Source organism: Melospiza georgiana, chromosome 3, assembly GCF_028018845.1.
Source record: "Melospiza georgiana isolate bMelGeo1 chromosome 3, bMelGeo1.pri, whole genome shotgun sequence".
NCBI lineage: Eukaryota > Metazoa > Chordata > Aves > Passeriformes > Passerellidae > Melospiza > Melospiza georgiana.
This window is the reverse complement of record NC_080432.1, coordinates 78320542-78343456: the sequence shown is the minus strand read 5'-3', so window position 1 is coordinate 78343456 and position 22915 is coordinate 78320542. Positions and strand designations below refer to the sequence as shown.

At 38.7% G+C, this 22915-nt stretch overlaps 1 protein-coding gene across 1 annotated transcript in view; it reads right to left on the bottom strand.

Annotated features, from left to right (window-relative positions):
* Positions 1 to 1403: 1403 nt before the first annotated feature.
* ROS1 (ROS proto-oncogene 1, receptor tyrosine kinase) overlaps positions 1404 to 22915 on the bottom strand; it is a 67985-nt gene continuing 46473 nt past the window's right edge. The window contains exons 38-44 of the mRNA XM_058020934.1: positions 22591 to 22655; positions 19773 to 19902; positions 18865 to 18962; positions 18045 to 18248; positions 16792 to 16926; positions 11566 to 11729; positions 1404 to 1549 (exon numbers count right to left, since the gene is read on the bottom strand). Of these exons, the coding sequence (XP_057876917.1) occupies positions 1404 to 1549; positions 11566 to 11729; positions 16792 to 16926; positions 18045 to 18248; positions 18865 to 18962; positions 19773 to 19902; positions 22591 to 22655 (942 nt within the window). The remainder of the gene's footprint in view (positions 1550 to 11565; positions 11730 to 16791; positions 16927 to 18044; positions 18249 to 18864; positions 18963 to 19772; positions 19903 to 22590; positions 22656 to 22915) is intronic.

Below are 22915 nucleotides of genomic sequence, written 5' to 3'. Positions count from 1 at the left end.
CCTCTTGACTTAAGTCAAACTATGCACACAGAGCACATTCAGGTGTGGTGGCTACAGCAAAGGGATCCTCCTGGTTTCTGGCTACCACATGCCATAGGTTAGCAAATGTTAGTAATTTTTAAATTACTGAAATGGAAGGAATCGCTGTACAACCAATCAAGCAGCACTCACAGAGGAAGGAAACATAATACAGTATTTATTTGTTTATCCATTGCTCATGGTCTGGTGAGCATAGCAAAGTGCTGCAATTGCATTTATTAGCAAATCTGTCTTTTACACTGATTTGTAGATGAAGAAAAATATTTATATAATGCTTGAAAGAGCTTTTTCAGGAACTTTGAAGAATCCTAATTCAAAATTAGGAATTTCTATTTCATTTTAGTAAAATGTTGACACTGCACATTTTTTTCATCTGTGTTGAATCTCCATTTAAGAAACTTTTGAAGTTTGATTGCAGTGAAGTTGCTTCTCACAAATGTATACATTCTGACATCAGATAGAACCTTTACTACTGTCTAGTGTGCCCCATTATAAAATATTTGCATAAAATTGCAGCATGTTTCTAGCTTCCTGAAAGATGTCAGTGAATAGCTCTGTATAATTTGCAAACTGCTGTTCATGATGAAGTTAGAAAAAAGCTTATTGCTGTCTTTTATTGAATAATTATTTGTATAAAATTTTATTATATACTTTGAGTTGATCTCCAAACATCAAGGAAGAGCACCTCCCTTCACCCAGTATGATAAAAAATAAATGAGGATGATGAACACTCAAAAAGGAAAGGAGAAGAAATTTAAGAAAACAGGACTGTCCTGTCAGATCAATGTGCAACTTAATATGCAAGATGATGGCAAACATTTGTTTAATTAGGGAAACAGACCACCTGTAGCAGTGGACAACCTGGTCACCTTTCTTCAGCGGCTTTCTGATTTGGAGTTTGATATTTATGGGGTTTTTTTCAGTTTGTAAAATCCTGTTTGTGCACAATGAAACTAGACTTCAACTGTTTGGTTTTCTTCACAAAAAAGCTGGTCTGTTTTTTGAAGCAGCATACCAGTATTCCCTTTTTGGAGGGGCTGCTGTGTGCCTGAGGCACATGTGAGTGCATAAACTTAATACCACAGTAAAATCCCTTACTGTGTGGTACAAGTTTTTTTGCTTTAAACTATCTCCTGTGAAGCACCCAAACCATGTAGGAAATCAAAGGCTATGTAATTGGTGTCTTATGCTGATACACAACATTCAGTACCTCATTATGTTTTCTGGTAATTTTATTAAAGAATTGATTTTTATTTTTTTCAGACATCTCTGTAAGTATGATAACATGCAGAATATTTCCCTTGGCTTATGTCTTCTTTGAGGAGTTTTTTCTCTTTCACTCTCTTAAACAGTGGTAACCAGACTTAACTAATTTCAGCAGAATTGATGCTTTCTTCATCTGGGTTGCCTTCTTTGACTACTACCAAATAATTTAAGCCCTCTTGATTCCTTGTTTCCATTAGTGTGGCTGAAAGAATGCTGTCTGAATCTGCACATGGGATATCATTATCTGCATTAAAAGAAAAAAAAAAAAAAGAAAGAGGAAAATAAAATGGAAAAATATTTTAAAAACTTAATTAAAAAAAAAAAGAAAATACAACACTCACTAATATACATGCGGTATTAGAAAGCAAACAAAATCAGACAGCTGCTGGAGAAAGTTGGTCTAGTGACCCCATAAGAATGGTGATTCAACTTTATTTTCTGCTATTGTCTGTGTGGACCAGAACTTTAAGTAAATCACTTGGGAAAGGTTCATATCAGTGTTCATACCTCCAGAGGCAGCAATAATGTCATGAATGCATGACTTGCTTCTTTTCCTTGTAAAGAAGCATAAAGCAAAAGTGATTTTAATCTGAACCTTTGTAGTAACCCTGTTAATAATACTGCTAAGGAGTCCTGTAACGTTGGCAGTTTTCTATCTACAAAATCATTATATACTGTCTCTCTAGAGGTCTAGTCTAGACTTCTGTCTCTGTAGTATTCTGCTCTTCCAGAAGCTCACACTTGGCAATCCACTGTGTTTTTCACGTTTTAAAAAACTTTCCATTTTTCCTTAATTTGATGCAGTTTATCTATACATAGTTGCTTGAGATTTATTGAAGGGGATATAAATTTTTAAAAATATAAAAATTGTTAACTAAGCACTCAAGTTATAATTGCTACTATTTTTTGCATTTATTTTTGTAATGTGTACCTTTTTTTATTACACCCCCTCCTTCTTTTACTTCATAACTGAAAAATTAAGCATATGACATTCAGGTTTATCTTTTCAAAGGAATCACAAACATTGTGCTATTCCACCAGGCAACACACAATTTATTATGTCACTATAATCACACATCTCCCCAAGCTATAAAGTCGGAAATTTATTCCACATGCTAGAGTCCATTAGCATAGGAAATACTATCAGGAAAAGCCTGAAAGAGAATTTTGATTTTAGAAACCTGTAAGCAAGATGGAGTTTGGGACACAGAGCAAACTGTGGTCACATACCACAGTGACTGACAGCAATGAGAAATCATTTGATACTCACTTTGTCAGTTCAGGGCTATTATGGCCATATTTAGTAATTCAGCTCCAGCTAAGCCTTTACCAACCAGTTCAGCTCTTCTCTGTAGTTGTCTTTTTTGTTTAACTTAATGGCAACCTTCAGGGACAATTTGCTTTGGAAAAGGCACACAGGCAAATGCTGAGGGGACGTTTGCAGCAAACTCTTAAGAGGGAAACCTTAAAATAAGGACCCAAGTAAAACTGGGTATTTACAGACCAGACATATGCCGGCTGACCTGCCTAAGTATAGAACACTAGAGGAGCATTCAGATTTGTTTCCTGTATAAGTATCTGGAACTGATGAGGTGATGTTTACACAAATGTGAGTATGAGGTCACTGAGATATTTTTACCAGATATATAGATACATTACTAATTCTTTCCCCAACAGGTCTGAAGAACTAGAGAATATATAAAATTTTATAATTCTTTTTCAGCTTATGCGCCACTGTGTTTCTCATTAAGAAAAAAAGAGCTAAAATCTCAAACACCTTGCCTTGGTTTTACTTTTTGAGCTGTGGGAATGCAATAAGGAAGAAATATTATTTTTGCAGAATATTCTTATCATATCCAATGATGGAGGAAGAATATAATATTGATGACCTTTCTCCTATGACATGACATGTGTAAGACACATTGCCACTTTGACTGTGACATTTTTGACTGTAAGTGCCCTTTCCTTCACTGTTGAGTCATCTCTTAGTGCAGTGTTCAGCGCTGATGAAAGTTTAGCACCATTCTGCTCTACAAGGCAAAGCTGCACAAAGATCTCAAGTTATATAGTACAATGCTTGACTGTTATGTAGTTAGCAAAACAAGCAAATTATTTTTGCTCATTTAGTTGGAGCAGAAAAATGGATGGAGACACAAAATACTAAAAATGAGTGATTGAAGAAAAAAATCATGATATATTGTGATATTCCCCCAGAAATGTGAGGACTAGAAGCCCAACCAGCGCCCTGGGAAGCTGTAAGTCAATTCAGAGAATTCTGAATAATCTTTGGAAAGTCCTCCCAAAAAATGTTAAGAAATTGAAGGAGGATAGAGAGAAACTGGAGTGGAGAGGCAGGTTGGTATATTTATAAGATATCACTATTTTCTTTTCAGTTTTAACATCGCTAAAATTAGTTGATTGATGTACAGTCATGCTGGGTTATACGTGAGTAAATGCAGGATAAACCATGTGATGTGATCCCCTCAGATTTCACAAGGAAGGCTGGCCTGAGTCAACAAAACACCCCAAGAGGAGACGTCCAAGGAGCACCTTCATAAAATCTGAAGTCATGCCGGACACTCAGCTACACAGGCTTGAATTCTGAGGGGTTGTCTACATGGTGAGCTGCTGCATAGTGTAGAGTTACCTAGGTTTGCTTTAAACAACCTACCATACCTCAGGGCACGAGGCAGGCTTGCCCTGTCAGTCCAGAGCTTTGTACGGGCTGAGGAGTACCCCACTGAGAAGCAGGATCCTGCTGAGCTCTGTGCTGTCCCAGGCTGCTTCCTACAGCTAAAATGGCAAGTTCAAAGCTCAGCACTGTACTTGCACAGACACGTCTCAGGTCCTTAATGCATGCGGCTTTGACCTTGCTGGAGTTTTTCCTAGTAGAGCTGTGCTTAAAGCTTAAAGGCTGCGCTCAGAACTTGTGCATTAAGCATATGTGGGCCAAACTGCAGGTAAATGAATTACAACCCCTCTCTCCGGGGATAGGCAGAAGTTTACTCCAGAGAGCTCCACACTAGCTGACACACGAAACAATGATCTCTGACTCATACTATAGAGGAGTAGAGTTTGCTTGCTTAGCCTCCTCTGAGAAGACCAGCCCTGACCTGATAAAATCTGTGCTTTTCCCTTCCCCATCCCAGCACCTCAGCCGGCTGCTTCCTGTTGCAGGGCAGCCGCAGAGCCGAGCCAGGCCGCGGGTCCTGCCTCACGGTCACAGAGTGCCTGTCCTTGCCTGCTTGGTAAACTCTGGGGGCTCACAACATGTTTTGAAGTCCTGCCTGGAAGGGTGCAAATATTTGTGGTGTCTTGATAAGCAGATGAGTGGGTTTTGGTGTTTAAATTCAAGAAGGTGACAACATTTAAGAAGAGAAAGAATGTCAGTAGAAAAACTGATTGGTCGAGACTGAATAAACTGATCTAGAGATGCTGATCTTATATTACAGCTATTTCAGGGCCAGACCCTCAGCTAGCATAAATTAATGAAGTTCCATTGAAACCTGTGGGGTGCCACCAATTTACACCAGCTAAGTAGCCAGCCTGAGACGTTACTAATTCCGGGTGACATAATCCCATATGATGCTTAGCACCTTCAGTATGGTAAGGTATTTAGAAGTCCAGCCACATTTCCTGTTTCTCAGTAATACCCTTCTCTTTTTCTGTCCTTTGTCACTGATGCACAATGTATGTGGCAGTAAACAAGAGACTGGCTGACTTACTGGCATGGATGAAAGATATACCCCCCAGCAAACACATTGGAGAGAAACACCTGATGACATATCTTTGTTAAAGGTGAAAACGGTGGCTATTGAACCTTGACTTCTTTACTTTAGCCATGTTGGTTAGCTCAAGGAGACAGCTCCTGTGCAGAGAGTATTTTCCTGATACCTGATGGCCACCTGGAGCTGGAGGAGCTGTGTTTCAGTTTCTGCACATAGCCAGTAAGAATATAAATAGAACAAATATATATCCGTTTTAATACTCCACTCTGTATTATGTATCAGTGGAGATATATCTGTGTTTCCTGCCTAATGAAGCATATGATCTTGCATGGTTTGAGGGTGACTCACTGAGCTTTGCTATTCTGTCAGACACTAAAGGTGCTAAAAGTGAGAATTTTGTTCACCCTACATTTCCCCTGCACTAATCTGCTTGAAGCAGTGCCTCTCTTTTTATTTTAATGTATTTTTTAGAGAACTGTGTACTGAAATATTTGTGTCCTTGTAATTACAGATATAAATCTGCTTCTTACCTAGTTTTTTAAATTTATAATATGAATGCACAAAAAAAAACCCCACTTCCACATGTGCTGCAATGCAGTAAGACTATACAAATAGGAAAGAACTCCCTTTCTCCATGTTACAAAACAAGTTTCATTTTGCCAAATTTTAACCAGCCAGGTCTTACATGTCCAATTGAAGCTCCTTGCCTAGGCTGTCTTTACAGCCAACAGAGAAAGGAGGAATGAATCACTTTGTGGAGATGCTTAATCCACATCCTTGCCTTTACACATTAACATCCCCTGAATGTGTCTACAAGTCTCTGGTGACAGCCTAGACGCCCAATGTAAAGGCAGTTTTTATGTTTTAGTAGCCTATATCTATCCACATCTGTCTACACAAATGTCAGCTCTTACAGTCTTACACCATCTGAGTTTTTCCTTTGGTCTACAGCAAAGTATTGGTGTGATTTCACTTGCAGCATCATATGGCTCATGTGCACTCTCTGGAATCAAACACCATTTGTCTGGAGTACAAATAAGAAACTTTTACAGCACCAAGTTCTGCTTTCCTTGAAGTGCTGTAACCACTCAGTCTTTTTTGGAAGCAGGCTTTTCTCTGACCTCTGAAGGCTGTGGGTCAGCTGCTCACTAAGCTAAGTGGGGAAGAGGATTACTGAATTTCAGAATACAAAGGAGACTAGATACAAGGTTCTAAAACTGTTCCTTATCAACACATCTGCTTTAGAGAAGCTTCCATTTGCCCAAGTGATTATTTTACATTCAGAGAGGTCTGTGGAGTAGTTTTTAAAAGGCAGTTGGGTTTAGGAAATAAACTGATGACTCTTACATGAGGAACAGAAAACAGGTACTCAGCCAGTACAGAGAGCAAACATATGATTAATGATGAAATTGCTGATTCTTTAATATCAAGTCCTCTCAGTGCAAAATTTTGCACTGAGATTAAAAAAAAAAATACAGATGACAGTTTTAGCAAGTACCTGAACTGCTGAAGAAATAAATACACTGCCTTTGGAAAGAAAAATGGAAAAAAGAAACATTACTAAATTCTAACTCTTGTATCTTGCCACATTTTTCAAGCAATATCTCCAGTTTAAAATTTAAAAATCATGGTTTTGAGGCCAAATAAGTTTCCTTTCAGTCTTTAGTCTTTTACCCTGGATTTTCTCCAAATGCCTGGCATCTCCTCTTGCCAGAGGAGCCTCTTTTTCTAAGCAATTTGACATCTTTTCCATATAGGTGCAAAAGCCATAGTGAGGAGTAGCCCTGATAAGAATAGTCCTTCTAGGTCATAAAGGCAAGAAGTCTCTCCAGCTGCTTAACGCCCAGTTGTCTGATGTCAGGAAAGGCGTTTGCCAAATCAAACAGGTGTTTCCATCTGTAAAGGGGCACTCACGGGACCTGAAAAGCTATAGTGCTCTCTTATATGTGCAAATGTAAAAACTGATGTCTGAAAATAGATGGTCCAGTTATTTTTACAGCAATGCAGAGCTGTCCTTCTAACATGAGGCACTTCTTGGAACTGGGGGAAGAACAGACTATCTTTCAGCAATGAATGGGAACTCTGGTGACAGGGCCTGTGCTCAGGAAATTCCCATTGAATTCAAAACCCACTGGTGTCTCAGTCCTCCAGCTGGATAATGTTGCCCTCACTCTAATAAATATTGTAACTGCTACTTTAAGCCCAAAATCAATGTCTTGGGGAAGCCTGTCAGATCAAGAAGGAAAAACTGTGAACTGGTAGACCTTGGCCGAGTTTACTTCCCTCCCTTCCAATGCAGCAGCACCAGGAGGCACTGGTATTGCTCAGGCGTGTTTATTGACACTTGATGCCTGCTTTAGAAGGGTAACTCTTGCAATAACACAGCATGTGCCCCTTTTGCCATCCCCATCCTCTCCTGCTAGCATGCTGTCCACTAGCAGCCTGTCTGTATTGGTTTACCCACATTTGCCATCTCCGTGTCACACTGCACTGGCATTAAGGTGACTGAGAAAATCTAATGTTTTTCAGCTCTCCCGCCTATGAAAATCACCAACAGAATGCATGGACCTGCTAGAAGTGTGGCTAGGTAAGACTCAACAGAATTTGGAAGATGTAAGGCAAAGTATCTTAGCTATTTTGAGGCATGTAATTTCACTTTGCTTGACATTTGTCTCTTTCTTTTGAAACTAGGTCACCTGGAGAGAGCAAGCATTTCTTGGCTAGAGGCTCGTGGCTAGAGTTTCATTACACACAAAGGCCAATGACTGTGTAACATTTTTGGAAAATATTGTTGAGGACAATCCATCATGGAACAGAATTTGGATTATTTGTTTTGGCTGTCATCTTTCTACTACTACTATGAACACAAGGAACACTTCACTTAGTCCCAGTTAGAAATAAATACAAATTTTAAAAATCACTAACTTATTATACAATGTGTTGCAAATTACAGTCTGAGACATATTCCATGCCCCAAACTGCTTTTGACAGGGTCATAGTGGAGCACACATTTTAGTCTGGAAACTCAAGTAGAACCTGAATGGCCTTTTCTTGCTTAAATCAATCTCACTTCTGGAGCCCACGTCTTACTGAATTCCACTGCATGATATTTACATGGCAGGCAGAAAAGCCGTCCAATTAATTCAAAGCTGGAGAGCTACAAAAAATTGACATGCATGTGTCCTTGGTCAGAAAATCCAGCAACAATAAGACATCACAAGGACTCTAGAGCTTCAGTCAAGTAAACAGCATAACATTTTATTTGGCTTATTAAGACTGTGCTTGGGGAAAGAGGGAGATAACCTACAGGTGAATTATAAATATACAGGAAAATAACTATTGCATTATACAGGTAAAGAGCTAGTCAAGTGTTTAGTCTTTTAAAATCCATTTAAATGGAAGGATGCTATGCAGATGAATAAAATTCAAGCTACCCTGTCTCCTGAAAGGTATTTCCTATATGAGAATCACCAAATGAACCTGAGGAGAAATAAAGAAGGACTTTTGAGAACTGAAGCATGAAAACATTGAATGGAAGCATGAAAACAGTTGCTTTGTCTTCTCCTCCCAATGCAGATCCAGCAATGGGTCTGAGGCAACAGCAGCTGGGCAGAACCTATGGAAAGGGAAGAATGAGAGGAAGCCAGAAGAGGGAACATGACAGCTGGTGGGGAAAGGTCCAAGGCTCAGGAAGAGAGTGTGCCAAGTAGAAGTTCTGATGGCCAAAGCTCTGCCTACACTGAATTGCCCTGCTTACCACAGTGGGCCAGATTTTACCGACTAAATTATTATTACTATAAGCAGGTTTAATGGAGTCTGATTTTAAAAGTTACTCCTCTCAACAGATTCTCTGACTAAAATTACATTATGGAGTACAGAGCTATTATTAAGACCACCCTTAAAGTCCATTATACTACCATATTTTCTGCACTAAACTGATTTTTTTTTAAATTTTTATCCTTCAAACTGACACTTCATGGAAGCCTCAATCCATGTTTTCCTTTGCAACTTGGTAATTTCTAAGAACGCAACTTTTTCTCCTGGCAAATAAACAAAACAATGGGTTTTTTCTGTGACCTCTGCTGTGTGGCAGAACCTGAAACTTTGGCAAAATAATGTTTCTTACGTTAAGAATATGTATTTGTCATCCCAGTGAAAGTAATTATTTGCTTACATTGAGCAAGTTAACAGCTGGAGAAAGATCAGGCTTATCTGACCTATGATAAGCAGAGACTTGCACTGAAACTAAAACTCTTTCATGTTACATCTGTGCCAAGTCTACTGCACCACAAACATGGTAACCAATCATCCAGACCCTTTCCCCAGTTCCAAGCAGAAGAAAAGTAGGTTTCTCCAGAAATTTCAGCCCTACTAAACATTTTGACAGATATTGATGTAATGCCACAAGAACTTAACTCTGTTATCTTTCATGTCTCTGTTGCATGTGGTGTTAGGGAACACAGAGGAGAGATGTCTAAGCCAGGAAATCAAACTGGCTCAGGAGTGGGTGCAAGCCTTGTGTCCAGTGGATGCTGTTCTCCTGTAGCCATCTGAAAATTAAACATCTAGTCTGAGATACTACAGCTGAGATGTTGTATTTTGGATGCTATCCTGAGCAATGTGTTTGGGAGGACCCTGCTTGAGCAGGGATGTTGGACTGGGTGACTTCCAGTGGTCCCTTCCAGTCTCACCCACCCTGTGATGCTACGTGAACCAAATTAAATATGGCAAGTCACCTGGATGCCAGCCATCATCAGTGAAGAATCAGGCAAAAGGTGACCCCTTTCCTGCTGTGATACATGCCAAAAAACAGGAGCTGTCACTTTCTGCTTCTGACTCAGAGCTCCCTAGAAGAGTATCCTAGATGAGGCTCCTAGCCTGTAGACAGCTGCATTAAGGTGAGATAAAGTCCATCCAAAATGTAAGGCCTATTAGCTTGGGCATAGTGCCTAATTAATTGGCTGTAGTCCTTTCCTGAGCTAATGCCAAATGTAAGTTCTTACATTTGTGCCAGACCAAGTATCCTTTCCTGAATGTTGTTATTGAGAGCTAAGATACCCTTAAAGAAACTAAAGAATTACACTATGTGCAAATTGTTTTTCATTATAGCATAAGGGTGCAAAATCTGCTGTTAAAAAAGCATGAAATGATAGATTATCTGTGCTGGTCCCTTCATGTCTTTATAGAGTTTTTAGTCTTGTAATGTAAACATGCCATGAACAGGCATGATTTGACATAAAGAGGAACCGTAGTGGAAATAAACTGACATTTGTAAAACTTCACCAAATTATAAAGATTAGCAAAATATCAAATTAAGTGACAATTGGACAATGGCAGTGAATTGAACATATGAATTCTTCATATCCTGAAGAAAAATGTCTGTGTAGTTGTGTAATTGAGCACTGGATCATTTCTGGGATGGATGAGGAAGTTTTTAGGAAAATGTGAAGTACTGAAGTATCAAAATTGTTTGTGAATCAGGCGAGTTCCTAGTTCAGTAACAATTTGTGAAGGGAAAAAAGAAAACCACAAAAAATCACCTTCAAAATGAAGCTTTTAGATATTTCAGTCAGATTTTGTTTTCCTAGAACAGAAAGTAGTTCTTTAACCATTCAATATTTTTCATTATAAAACCATAGCATGCAAACAGATTAAATGAAAAAATCAATCTGTGAAATAAAAGTGAAATATTTCAACTGATAAAAACTTTCTTTTTGTTGAATTCAGATCACATTTTTTACTAATATTGTTCACTTTTTCTCAATATTTCGTTAGTTAAGAATTACTGCAGGATGTGAATAGATTACTATTCAGGCCCAGCCAGGATGTTAATTTCCATATTTAGATGATTTACATCCCAGTTGCACAGACAACTTCGAATTTAGCATTACCTTTTTTCTTAATTCCTGTGTTCACAATCTTAATAATGTTCTTATATAATTGAGCTTTGTTGTGCCCCATACCTTAAGTGTGTCTTCCCTAACACCACTTTATTTGTTCACAGTGTGCAGAGCATAGGCAAGACCTCAATGACCAGGGTTTGGCTTGGATAAAGGCTACCTTACTTGGGTGTCTAAATGGTGCCTCACTTGCAGGTGGTGCTGAACCAGTGCTCCTAGAGGAAGTGCCTAATGGCCATGTTTACCTCATGGAGAGGGCATAGATGTCTTTGAAACTGGGACAGATTTCCACATGGAGGCCTTCTAAGGCTCTCCTGGCTCTGCAAGGAACTTAGGCATCTATTTTAGAGGAACAGGGTTGTGAATTACCAAGAATTCAGATGCAAATTGGATATCTCTGTGAGTCAGGCTTAATTACAAACTCATCTGGGCCTTTTTGCTTGGTAATCTTACACAGCCTTCATCTAATTCATTGTGCCTCACAGGCATAGAAGGAACCTTTACATGTTCAGTATGATAGAGGTAAGATATAAGTAAATCTTTGCTGTTTCCACGTAACAGCCAGAGACTTGGAGGCAGTGACAAATGCAGGGCAGAGGCCACAAGAAGAGCAGGTGCTGGCCCAGACTCACCTTCAAAAGCTTCATTGATGACTCCAGTTGATGCCTCTCTGTTCTCAAGGCAGCAGATGAAGGACAGTGGAGATTGTTTTATCTCTTGCAGCTTGTCATGAATACAAGAGAAAGTAGGTCTGTTGTGAGGTTCTTGGGACCAGCATCTCATCATTAAATCACATCTGAAAAAAAAATTAAATGCAAACAAAAATTATAATAGAGTCATTCATCTCAACAATTACCATTAAAGATCTGGGAAGCAATTTTGGCCTGAAAAATTTCTGTATGGTACAAAGATCATCAGCACCTGCTGAGGCAATGAAAAATTAAAGATCAAATTAAAGTTGAGAATAATTACTATAAAACATTTTCATTTTTTCCATGGATCTTTTTGAGATTGGAAGCAGATATAACACTAAAAAATACACATTTGCCATGAACATCTACTCTGACTGAAGAAGTCAGGAATACTTTCTAAGAAAGCAGACAAGGAGGAAATTCTCTCACAGAAAAAAATTTAAAAAAAAATAGGGAAGTGTAAAATCAGAAATTAACCTGAAGTTTTCAACTTATTTAATCCTCCTTCAACTCAAGCTACCTCACATTCAGGAGAAGTTCAAGGCAAACCCTCCAGCACAGGGAGAGTTAATTTCAACTTCTACCTCTAGACCAAAACAAATTGGAGTAAGCTTTCCAAAGGCAAACATGGTATGAATTTCCCCTGGGTGTAGGGATTCCAGCCCACCTTGGACAATACTATTGCTACCATTTAGTGGGAAAATTACCTCCTGTTTGTCTAAATGATAGGGTTGGTTTTTATTCCTTGCTCAAGGTGAGTTTATGCTACACAAAACCAAATCCTACAAAAGCCAGGGAGAGACAGGCTGAAAACCAAAACACAGCCGGCACCTGGATATGCTAAGTGTTGGGAGTGGAAAGAGGTCTCAGAGCCTCAAAACCAGAGAGCAGCCAGTGAAAGGCTGGTTCAGGAAGCTGCATCTGGAATGTGGAGCATTTACCTCTAAGCCTTAAGTTCAAACCCTCCCCGACAAACATCTCCCCAGACCTGCTGCTATGTGACACCAGGCGTTAATCTGTTATGTGAAATGAATTGCCTTGCTCAGATCCTCACTTATCCGTCTTAAAAAGATGACTGCTGTCCTTCACTACAACTGGGCATCATAAAAAGCCCTTGGCTTCTAATTTTTCAATGGTGTTTTTCATTAAAATATTAGTGTCAAGTGAGAATATGAGTAGAAAAATTGTTTCAAAGCCACTTGCCATCAACCTGTATTCCTGTGGTTTTCAAGCTGAACAGAGCAATTATATTTTTTTCAAGATGATTCCATGAAATTCTGAAAATCTGTTTTAGGAATCTAAAAAGTGATATTGGCTTCCTAACACTCCAAATCAATTAATCTGCTTACTTTTAGGTGTACTGGTCATTGATGACTCTGGAAATATAGAAAGAAAAGAACTGAGTATATCTCAAAATAAGGTTAAATAACTGGTTTTCCTTCTGCTGCCAGCAAAGTGTCCATCACACCGAATTCCAGCCTTGGATGCTGGAAGCCTAACAATCTTCTCTCTGGTCATGCTTGTTGGTAGGATATCCAGGCAAAAAAACATGAGCTCAGGTGCTGTGCTTTGGTCAGGTTTGCACTTGGGCTCTCGTGAGCAGAGCCTTGTGGAAGAAACAGCCAGATACTGACCAAGAAAGAAACAGGATGTGATGCAGAAGTCATAGACCCTGAGAATGTTTTGGGTTAGAAGGGACCTTCAGGGATCATCTAGTCCGACCCACCAGCCATGTGCAGGGACATTTCCACTACATCAAGTTGCTCAAAGCCCCACCCAGCCTGGCCTTGAACAGCTCCAGGGATGGGGTATCCACAACTTCTCTGGGCAATCTTTTTCAGTGTTTCACCACCCTTATGGTAAAATAATTCTTTCTTATATACAATCTAAATTTACTCACTTTTCATTTATGAAACAAGAACATCACAAGTGTGGAATATTAAGTTTTTTTTTTTGTCTCGTTTCCTATGACCAATCTCTGCCTTTCTGAATAACTATTTTTATTGGACAACCTGCTTTATAAAGCCGTTCAGTTTTGCTATGGAGTAAGGATATTAACTTTTGCCAAAACTGTAATTCAGTACTGTAATTTTCTCATTTTAATTATATTCCATGTTTTTATTTCCTAAATCAAATTACTTGGTGATTGGCTTAAAGTATCAGTACTGGTATTTTTCACTAAGTGTTTAATTCAGATAGGCTTTAGGTTTCATGCTCTCTCAGAACATATCTGCAAATTTTACATGTACAGCTATTTCTGGCATGACATTTAGCTTTTGAGGCATGCTGTGACATCCAAAGTTTCAAGTCATATGGCACAAGCTTTCATTAGTTCAGAAATGCATGAGTATGATGAGACCAGTGAAGAGGGAGAAAGGCAGCTTGACATGCCAAGATACATGTAAGTGACAGATTGAACATATTCCTATATTTTTGGAGAACCAAACATGGGCTAACAAATAGCACATCACTTCATGAGAAAGAGATCCAGAGGATTCCTCTACTTCGTAGGGAAAGCCTGTCAGGAAGAAGTGAAAAATGACAGTTCCAAACACAACATTAACTAAAGGTTTATGTTAGGTTAAAGAGCTAACATTTACACTAGATATACACCTACAAACCCACACTTCACACCTGTATTTTATCTGGGGGCAACAACTGAATGTCCAACAGAGCTGCTTACGTGGGGCTGGTTAGAATATGAGAGCCTGGAAAAGTAAAGAACTAATATTCAGTATCTGATATTGGAGGCAGAATGTGAACATTCCTGAAATGCACTATAGTGCACAGAAGCTACAAGCATTACCAATTATTTTCTCACATGAAATGGGAAATACAATTGATGTGTGATTTTCTTAGAAAATGAGAAAATTTGTCATGATAAAAAGTCCCTGATTTCATCTGATGCATTCTGTTCAAGGCCTTCTTTTCTCTCACTCTCTTAATCCCTCCAGGGCATCATTGCCAGAAACAAATAGTAAAAAGCTTTTAGTTACCAAATAAAAATTTTTTATCAAAGTCGCTTGTGTAAGTTTGCAAAGGACTGAGCATTCCTGAAACTTCAAGTCAGCAAATGTCCTGGTGCTTGTACAAATTCTCTAGACTGCAATCCACGGCCTTTGAGGATTTGTTAAATTATAAAGTTCTGACTCAGTTAGTTCAGTCCAAACCTTGGCATTCTCTTGCATGCAAGCCTCAAACCCACGTGGCTGTGCCAGATGTGGATTTCTGACTGCAGATGTATTTACATTCATAGATCTAATTCATGTGTCAATATATGTGTCTCATTTATATGTCCCCAAGACCCTTTTTCAATTCTTTACCAAGCTTTACCTAGTCACAGGTCGCTCGGGAAAAGCAGGTGATTAGTTCCTGGAGTAGCAACTTATGGAGGCAAGGGGAAGAAATTTTCCCCCCTTCCAAATAAAAAACCAAACAAACAACCCATTTCCTTCATGCTTTTGCACCCTAAGTTTTCTGTGCCTGCCCTACTTGCACTTGCAGTGTGAGCCCATCACAGATTCCTAAACACTTCTCAGCTGAAGTACTTTGGCCTTTGAACTCTCTTCCTATCAGTGATGGTTTGTTTTGTCAAATGACAATGAGCAAGCCAAAGTGCTGAGGAGACAATTACTGGCTGCTGATGTCCTGATGCAGGTTCAAAACCACAAGGAGGGAAGCAGGAATGTCAAGAATCCTGGCATGCCATTAATGACCTAGCAAAGCAGCAAAAAGCTGTTTGTGCTACTGACAGAAGCTGCACGCAGGTGCTGAGTGTTCACCAAATGAGATAAAAGATGGTACAAGAGTCTAAGCTCATCAGCTCTTTGGCTTTCAGAAACTACTATTAGGCATTGATCCTACAAGTTACAACAGGCAGACCAGTATGTAGGACCTATATGCTACGCCAAATTCAAGAACTGGGACCTTTAAAATTATTTCAAGCAAAATTTTCTTGATTTTTCTGAAGATCTAATCACCTATTTTAGGGTAATTCATGAGCCTTTGCTAAAGTTTGAGTGTCAGACTAGTACACGGATATAGCTGCCTCCTGTGTTATTTTATTCACAGGACAGATGTAGGAAAGTTTTTGAGGAAACTTTTCTCAGCAGAAAATATTGCAATTAAAATGTCTTTGGGCTTTCATTTGTTCTGTGACTTCCAGTTTTCCCTCTGTTATTAAAGTAAAATTCTAATCTCTTCAGTTCTTCAGTTCCTCTGAGTGCTAAAGCTTGGTTTGGGGTTTTTCTGTGTTTTTTATTCCTAACATGGTATTTCAGCTATATCTACATAATGATAAATAATCACTCTTCTCTTAAGCTCAGAACACTCTTACTAGTGTAAGATCTATTATGGAGATATTGTCCTGCCAAACACAGAATTATTCTCAAGTCTTTTCCTCTGCCCTGGGAGTAAGAATTGTTCACTCCAGTAGCCTCTCCTTGTGTAGAACCAGCTGTCAAGTGCATTGCTGTGACTGCTTTTGCTGAGTGCATGATAAAGAAACTGAGACATGAAATTAGAAAATACTGAGTGATTGTTAAGCTCATATTCTGCTTCCTCCTTCACACACCTCTGGACAGTATGGGTTTGATCCACTTGATGTATTTATTTTATTCTGTTAATTGCAAGAATTTTGCAATTAAACCTGAGTTTTGTGCTCAAGACACAAACAGAAATTGAAGGATTTACATATCCAGTTCAGATAAAGACAAACCAGAGGTACAGACTTCCTTTTTCCTGTACTGCTTCAGCTTTTCTTACTGGCTTTTTTTGAATCCTCTCTACAAAGGGCAGAGTTTATTTTTCACATATATTCTATTATTAGCCTATTCCTGCACCTACCATTAAGAAAGAGAGTTTTATCTACAGTCACAGACACATGATGTACCAGTAAAGTCTTTCTTAGAGCCATCTTAACTTCTAACCAATATCTTCAGGTACTCTCAGCCTGTTCTTACACTACTACCAGATCCATGCCTTAAATTCTTATTCACAGGTTTGTCTACTGGATGAATTAGCAGGTTGGCCAGTTTCATTGGAAATTAAACTGGAGGATGTTGGGCCCTTCGTGGGCATGACCAACCTTCAAAATGATGACCAACTGGCAAAAAGCCTCTTGCCTCTTATGAATATTATCAACAACATTTTAACAAATTAACTTACAGGTCATCAGGACAATTGTTTGGAGTTTCCAACCTTCCTCCTGATCGTACATGGTGTAAAACCTCTGTATTGGAGAAGCCTGGATATGGCTGTTGACCCAAAGTCAATGTTTCCCACACTAGTACTCCAAAAGCCCTGAGAAGCACCATGAAAAAAAGAAAAAGAGAAAAATTACTAACCATAGCCATCCTGAAATCTCCCTATTAACAGTTAGATTGTGTCTAACCTAAAAATAAGACTCAGAAAAATAAGGAGTAAAAAGACATAATTCACATTTGTCCCTAAGCCAGCCTTGGAATAGCTAAAATAAATGTGTAGAACTGAGATGCTTTCCCAGACTCACTGAGCTGCAGCTCAGAAAACACTGAGAGCCCACATCCTTCCCAGAAAACACCCAGGTTGAGCATGTTCTCATATAAACAAGTGTTCTGAAATCTCTAGAGGTGTGGTTTAAAATGGAGAAAGACAAGTTCTCCCAAGCACCACTTGTGGAGCAATCAGCATCTCATTTGGTTTGGCACAGAGTACTAAACAACTTTCTTAGATAAGAGCAAGAGTGGCAGTCAAATAGATAGGTGCAGGCACTGGGGACTTGGACAAGACCCACGGGCTGAGTACATGTGGCCACCTAAATCTGAACTGGTGTGAATACCAGGTTTCATGGATCTGGTATATTCTGGGTGGATTTTTTTGTCATGTCTCCTGACAGTGGATCTCTGCTTCTTCACAATAAACTCAAAGCCACTCAAATGCACACTTCTAGCTAACCTCCACAAAAAAAAGTACCGTGACCTTCCCCTGATGATGCTGCAAAGTCTGGTCTTCAAAATAAAAAAGTCACTAGAAGAGGGTGAAACTGTAAGGGCAAAGTATTTGGCTATTGGAAGGAAATGTCAATAAACCTAATGGAAAACAAAATGGAACAGCATGCAGGCAGTCAATTCACTGCCCAATCAAGCAAGAACCACATTGTGGGCCTGGTACAACTGTAAAATTATTTGAGTGACACTAGTTCCTGCCAGCCAAAATCCAAAGATCTTAAGGCATAAAGAAATTTATCCATTAAATATACTGTCGTGGTATCAAATATTTCATTAGATCCTTAAAATTTCACTTAGGAGGAAGTCTTCCAGAGCCTAAAAATTATTAGAGATGGCAATATACAACCCTGTAATCCCTCCTCTAAACCAATGTTTTCTTGCTGCAGAATTTAATATGGTTTTTGCCACAGCTTTGTGGCAGCTGTAACTCACCAGACATCAGAGCGACTTGTAAAGACACCATCAATAAGGCTTTCAGGAGCCATCCATCTGACAGGGAGTAGACCTTCTCCTCTTTTTCTGTAATAATCATTTTTATAGACATCTCTGGCAAGCCCAAAATCTCCTATCTTTACTATCCGGGATGAACACCCATATTCCTTCTCGGACACAAGGCAGTTGCGAGCAGCCAAGTCCCTGATTTGTAAGGCAGAGAAAAGAGGATGGAGTTAGCATTGCAGAAAAACTCAGGTCTGTAAGTCTCTGGCTCAATATTCTCTTCAGAGCAGTGCCAGCCCCAAGGCTGGATGGAGTGATTTAGGGCCTCACCCAGTTAAGTTTGGCATATCTTCAGGACTGGAGATGACACAGCCCTTCTGGACGACCTGTTTCAGTGATTGTTCCGGGATATTGTGAACAACATTATCTAATTTCCTTTGCTGTAATTTGTGCCTGTTGCTTCTCATCTTTTCCCTGTACCTCTCTGAGAAAATTCTGCCTCTGTGTCCTCTAAAGCTACCCACTAGGCAGACAAAGACACTACCATGGATCTTCCACTTGTCCTTCTCTCTGTTGTACTTGATATGATTCTTGCCTAGGGTGCAGTAACTCCTTGGTTCAGATCTTAGAGAAGCCCACTATTTTGGGAAAGAACTGTGAGTGATATTTAGCAGAAAAGCGTAGCCTTAGATTTTACTCCAGTGCTCTCTCCTATCATGTTACACTGTGACATTTTTTTAGACATTTTTTCCTGGGTAAGACAATGAGTTTTCTGTGAGTAAACCTGGGAAGACTAAGAAAGTACGTTGTGTACCTGTGTATAAAATGCATTTTCTCTAAATAGACACAGCCTTTGCAAACATCCAAGCATATATCCAAGAGGTCAGTGACACTCAGTAAAGGGCTCTGGAGCTACAAGAAACAAAGACAGAAGTTAGCTATTTCTTCCAGCTTTACCAGCTCAGAATGACAAACTCTCCATGTGAGATTTCCTCACTGAAATATATTTCCCCATTTGAAATGTATTTCCCCATTTGAAATGTATAGCTGCATTAATCAGTATAATAGTTTTTTCTAGTAGAACACATGTATATGCATTTCAGTAGAATTCAGCAATGACTGCATGAATGATTTCAATGAATGATTTTCTATGCAATTGCTATAATGCTATAAAATTTGATTTTGACCTCACGTCAATGCCATGCATATTCCCAATCCACACACTAACTGGAGAAAAAAATTACTTGAAATTGTTTATCGTTTATTCTTTTCTTTCCTTCTAAATAATTTGAGGACACAGGCACAGGGACAGTATATTCTTCTATGTTCGGACTATGCCTCTCATATTAAGGATACTGTTGTTATTCAAAGACAAAAAACCCCCTCTATGATTCCTAATAAACCACATACATGACCACCATTATTTATTACCAGTTTCAAAAGGACAGTTTATGATTTTCACAGTGAGAAATCAGCAGACATCTCATGACTGAAACCACAATTTTGGTCAGTGATCTAATGACATTCAATCTTCTTCACAGCATCACTGGTTGCAAGGTCAGCACTGAACACTGAGGTCCCCAGGGTGTTAAGGAAAAACCAGGTCAGACTTTGCAAGTATAGAAACAGCTGAACATCAGCATGGACTTTTAGAAAGGGAAAAACTGAACAGAGAAACTGTGGGCAGTTACAGGTTAAAAATATGATTCTTATGGTCTTCACCTTTTTCTTTCTGGCTCCTCGTAAATAGCTAAGTAGATCCCCTCCTTCCATCAGCTCCAGGATAAGATACTGAGGTTCATTTAAGAGACACACACCAAGTAACTTCAGAATGTGGGGATGATCAAATTTGCTAAACAGAAGGAAACAAATGTAAGGTGGCATATGAGAAATTCAGCTGGTTGATAGCTAACAGAGTGTTTATATTTGCAAGCAATGAATGAGCGGTTTGGCCTTTACAGTCCTGCTTCTATGAACATGATTCAGTAGCTCAGTGCCTGGATTTGCTCAGTCATGGGCAGAGTTCAGGAACATCCTTCCAAAACACAGGTTTACACTGTCTTTGACAGGTGCTCTAATGCATGCACACATATTAAAAAGCACACTTCATCGTATTTCCAGGAAGCAAAGAAAAGTAGCCAAATGGCAATTTCTTCTAGGAATAAGATGATTCATCACCTCTACATGAAAGGTATCTACGTTCTTTTAATAAAGTATTTTTACTACTATATTCACAGTAGAACTGCTGATTCAGAGAAATACACAAAAGTAAAAGCACAAGGTGCAATATATTATTTTCACAGTTCAGCAGGGGACAGTTTTTCACAGTACATTTGCAAGAGGAAGCAAATACATATGAGTAATACTTCTAAGTATACTAGCAATTGTTTGTGTGTGTGTCTAAAACAGGGATTACCACAGAGCAATAAGTACTCTCAGTACTGCAAGTATTCTTCAAAGAATGAAGAATATTTATTGCCTCTGTCAGTGCCTGTGTTTTTTGAATCACTTCACTTGTGTTAGAAAATGCTTTTCCTCTCTCACACTTCGTGAAAGCACTTGCACAAGCAGTCAGAGAAACTTGACTCTATTGGTAGAATTGATGCTGTCAAATGCAGCAGCGTAAACAAACAAGAGAGGGACATTTTCCTTCTAATCTCTTTCAATTCACCTAACCTCAGGTGTGGGCAAAGACTCTTGCAAAAAGTGCGATTAAGAATTTGACAGTTCCCCCTGGCCCCTAGCACATACCTCTCAATCAGACAAACTTCGGCACTTTCAGGAACAAAAAGAGGGGAAGGAACACCTGGCACTTTCCTCTACACCCAGTGCAGACCTTTCTCCACTGAACTCTCACACCTTACTTCCCGAGGGATGGGACAGACACAACAATTTCCTACATGTATTTGCACACAAATGACTCATCAATTACCAACAGAAAATGACTTTTTGAAATAGAAGCAACTCAATTTTCCCTTTGCTGCATACCAATAAAAAGGAACAAATAGTTCTGGCTTAATTGAGCCAACATGTGTAACATTAAAAGCCAAATTTTAATGAACAACCAAAAAGGCAAGCATAATAAAAGTTGCACCTACATATCTTGCAACTTGTATCTTATATACCTTATCTGTTTGTAAGCACTCAGATGCACTTGTTTTTCCTTTCTATCCTTGGTTTAATTTATGAGACCTCACAGATGAACATCAAATGAAATCATTTAACCCTCTATGATGGAATAAAATAATTGTTTTATATTAAAAAATTAAATATTCAAATAATATAAAAGAAACATTATTATTGTTGTTATTATTGTTATTATTGTTGTTATTATTTTTGTCATTGCTGCTGGTGGCTTTTAGTGACTATGGGGATTATATAATACTTAAACTTTTCTACTCTCTTCATTTCTGATTCATTGTATTGGTGTATATATATGGGCTCATGTTAATGTTTACATTTAAATGCAAAAAAATTTCAATTATATACTCCCCCAGGATTCCTGGGTTTGGATTATTATCTGCAACAAGAATTGAGAGAACCTCAGAAATTTTAACTATGGGTTAATATAATTTCTACACAGTACTACACAGGAAAAAATACCTTAACTGTGTTTATGATTGCTAGGTAGACTGAAAATGGATTATGAGGAGCTTATACACAATTCTTACTCTTTATCATTAATTTGCACTGTAATGACATGGTCATATTTTGATTTTAACAAGCCTTTTACCTCAATCAGTTACAGTGTGTCATAAAAGGCAAAAAATGCAAGATATATTTTTAAGCATGTAACCACAAAAAAAATTGGAATGCTGTGAAAATCAGTTTCCAGTTTAATAACTGGAATAAACCAAGTTTTCTGCGCAGAAATTAATCCTTATTTTTTAAAAATTGCCTTTATTTCTGCATGAATGAAATAAAAGTCAAAGAAATGCAAAAGTCCATCTGAAAACTAAACTACACTCTCAGTCTTATAGTACCTGTTGAAAACTACAGTTGAGCTTGTTTCTAGGGACACTCTAGAAAACAAGATTTCCAGCTGAAACACAAAGCTTGCTGTGTGAAATTCTTGCAGTGGTGACAGATGCATAATTTAACACTACCTCAATAGAAGGGGTATGTGGCAGCCCCTAGTGGCACATTTTTAAAAAATATTTTCCACTGAAAATTACAACTTCTAGGCATCAGTTTATTCTGATGTGTTTCCTTCAGTAAAATGGGATAAGTTGAATTCTGACCATTGCCTTTGGCAACTAACTCGGTTTAGGGGAGCAAAGATACTGAAATACACCAGTACAATCCCAAATAAATCCATGATACGAGCATATTGAACTTGCAGTCTATGGCTTAAATTTTGCTTGTCAGATTTACAGCTTTAGTTACATAATATTCATCAGTAGTGATTTACTAGTTTGACAGAAACATGAGAAAACCCCCAAAATGCCCCAATAATCTGTTTAGAGGAAAGTGCTACTTTCATTCCCTTGGAAAGCCACCACCAGCTTTGAAGGGTGCCCAGGGACAAAGCTGTCCCTACCTCATTAAGTGTGCCTCCTTCAAGAATTCGCTCTTCTCATGGTCTGTCGCACCCTTCTTCAAAGTCTGCTCAACAGAAAGCAGAAGTGTAGAAACATTTCATCATCATCACTGTTACTACATTAGTGCTTAAGTAAAACCATCAGACATAGATGTGGCCTTAAATACACATTATTTCCCAGAAATCATTACAAGGCTGAGCTTTAAGAGATTTGCAAGAAACACTGCAAGAAAACACCCAGATCAGCCCAACACCCATTTCTCAGGCAAAACCTCTGAGACAGATCTCTCTGCCCATCCCATTCTGTTGCAAAAGAACAGATGGT